The sequence below is a fragment of the Nematolebias whitei genome, chromosome 7 (genome assembly GCF_014905685.2).
Source record: "Nematolebias whitei isolate Nwh7 chromosome 7, NemWhi1, whole genome shotgun sequence".
NCBI lineage: Eukaryota > Metazoa > Chordata > Actinopteri > Cyprinodontiformes > Rivulidae > Nematolebias > Nematolebias whitei.
The window spans coordinates 10,657,076-10,659,455 of record NC_056504.1 but is presented as its reverse complement, the minus strand read 5'-3'; the positions used below and the strand labels follow the sequence as shown (position 1 = coordinate 10,659,455).

Below are 2,380 nucleotides of genomic sequence, written 5' to 3'. Positions count from 1 at the left end.
ATATATGTATATATACATACATACATACATACATATATGTATATATATGTAAATATACATACATATATGTATATATGTATGTATATGTGTGTGTGTGTGTGTGTGTGAAGGTGTTTTAAACCCTTCTCACAGTCTTGCAATATTCTAAACAATGTTTCTAAACTCTAAACACTGTAAAAGAGCACAGAATGTCATGATCTCAGCTCCCTACATGCGTTCTTGGCCACGCCCACTTCACAGCTCTGAACAGTGATCGGCTGATCAGCTGCAGCAGGAAGCTTATCCTGCAGTGTGGGCTGCACAAAGGTGCAGCAGGTGCTAAATATTTTAAAACCATTTATTTTAAATAAAAATTCCATGCCGATCGTGCGGCTCATCCATCAGTCAGTCATTAGGTGTAGTGTCTAGTCTTATTTTGAAAAACCGCAATAGAGCGAGTCCTCGATAAATGAACCACAAAGTAGCGCGGGACTACTGTATTGGGCTTTTGAACTCACCAAAACTCTTTTGTCTCAGGCATCATCAGAAATAAACGTGCCAACCAAGCGGTTGCGAACACTTGAAAGCTCTTTGTGGCGTTAAAAAGCTTCTGGGTAATTTCTCTTTAATTACAGTCCAGCAATAAAGTGTCTATAAAAACAAACAAACAAATAAAACTAAACCCCGTGGTTTAAATTTGCAAGTGTTTATGTGTTTGTGGAACAAAGTGGGGACGTCCCGCTGGTGTTTGGCCCAGTCCCAGACGTTATGAGTATAAAGACGCGATGCATCCTGACTAAATGATGGAGGCTTGTACACAAGCAGCCTATTATTCACAGCAATAAGAGTTTGTTTTTAGCTCTGGCAGCCCCCTACGGTCCTATTAGACCTGGCCTTTTGTCCGGCGCGCATCATAAACACATCAAAACACTCAAATAAACCCTTCCACTTGGCCCTTCCAACACCTTAATCAATAGGACAGCGGAGCGAGTTGGCAGGAAAAGCTTTTATGCATCTCATTTTTCAAGCTGCGGCTGTAAATTCCCACTCCCCAGAGTGGCCCCTCCGTCATCGGATTTGATTATGTGAGGGATCAGGGCTGCTTAAATCAAATCATGCAAAATAAGTTGTTTTTTTTTTTAATTACATGGGGAAAAAATAATTTGTGTAAATCCAGGCTTGTTGGGTTTCCAACAGTTTCAGTGGCTTTTGAACATCTGACCAAACAGAAGGAGAGCACGCTCACCCAGGAAGGCCTTTACTCCTCCACACATCGTAGAGCACCAGCGGGATGTTGCCACTCGCTGTGGCTGAGCCTGCCTGGAGAAACAGAACAAACAGAGCAATGATGACAGACAGATCGTCTCTTCTACTTCCTGCTTCTTGAACAGACACCCTGTTTAGCTTCCTAAGCTGAGCTTCGTTAAGCTGCCTCCATCAGATGTTTTTTGTTGCTCAGACACAGCTGTGTCAGCGCAGGTGTCACCTCTAGGACCCACCATTTGACCCCCACAAAAACACATGTAACAAGTCCTCCTTGTCTCCTCCGCATCCATCAATGCAGCACTTTTATTATTTAGCCAACACAGATTAGCTGGCCAGAGAGATTTTACTCCATCGCAGTGGAGTGGCAGAGGGGTATGAGACAGTGGTGAATACGTGATACGTGGGTATACAGAGAAAAGCTAGAAAAGCTGAAGAATTTCAGTATACCCACTTAAAAGTGCCCATTGATACATGACATATCATTAGACACGTGTCATTGATATGTTAAACAGCAGTTAAACACTTCCGTAACAATCTATCTGTATGCAGCACTTGTTTATTACATTTGCTTATCCAGCGAATTACTGTATAATTTTGTACTTAATACTTGAACATGTTTTGCTTTGATACTGTTTTATAAAATCTATAACATGTTTTTAATACAAAGCCAACTGTTGTACAAAGTTTGTTGTTCATTTATTCAAATATAAACATCAGAAATTTAGAAATGTTCAATATGCTTAAAAATCTAAATCAATTGACGAGTACATTGTACTTTGGTTTCTAAGAACAGTATACCCACTACAAGAATGTAGACTGCACCACCTGTACAAGAGTGGCAGGAACGAGCCAGACTTAGTTAGGTGAGGGCGCGTGGAGAGGGTCGAGACGAAAAATAAAAAAAATAAAATAATGGTAAAGAGAAGGGAAGACAAAAGTGTCTTTATTTAAGTGCACGCATCAACGCTACAGATCATTGAACATGGAGGAAACAGTTTGTTGCATTTGTTGTAAATTGTGAGTAAGACGATAGGAGGGTTAATATGTAAATATATATATATATATATATATATATATATATATATATATATATATATATATATATATATATATATATATATATATATATATATAT

The 2,380-nt window shown here is 39.1% G+C and overlaps 1 protein-coding gene across 1 annotated transcript in view; it reads right to left on the bottom strand.

The window, feature by feature from the left end:
* Positions 1–2,380, bottom strand: part of slc25a26 (solute carrier family 25 member 26) — an 82,345-nt gene that overhangs the window by 22,104 nt on the left and 57,861 nt on the right. The window contains exon 7 of the mRNA XM_037679113.1: positions 1,226–1,299. Within this exon, the coding sequence (XP_037535041.1) occupies positions 1,226–1,299 (74 nt within the window). The remainder of the gene's footprint in view (positions 1–1,225; positions 1,300–2,380) is intronic.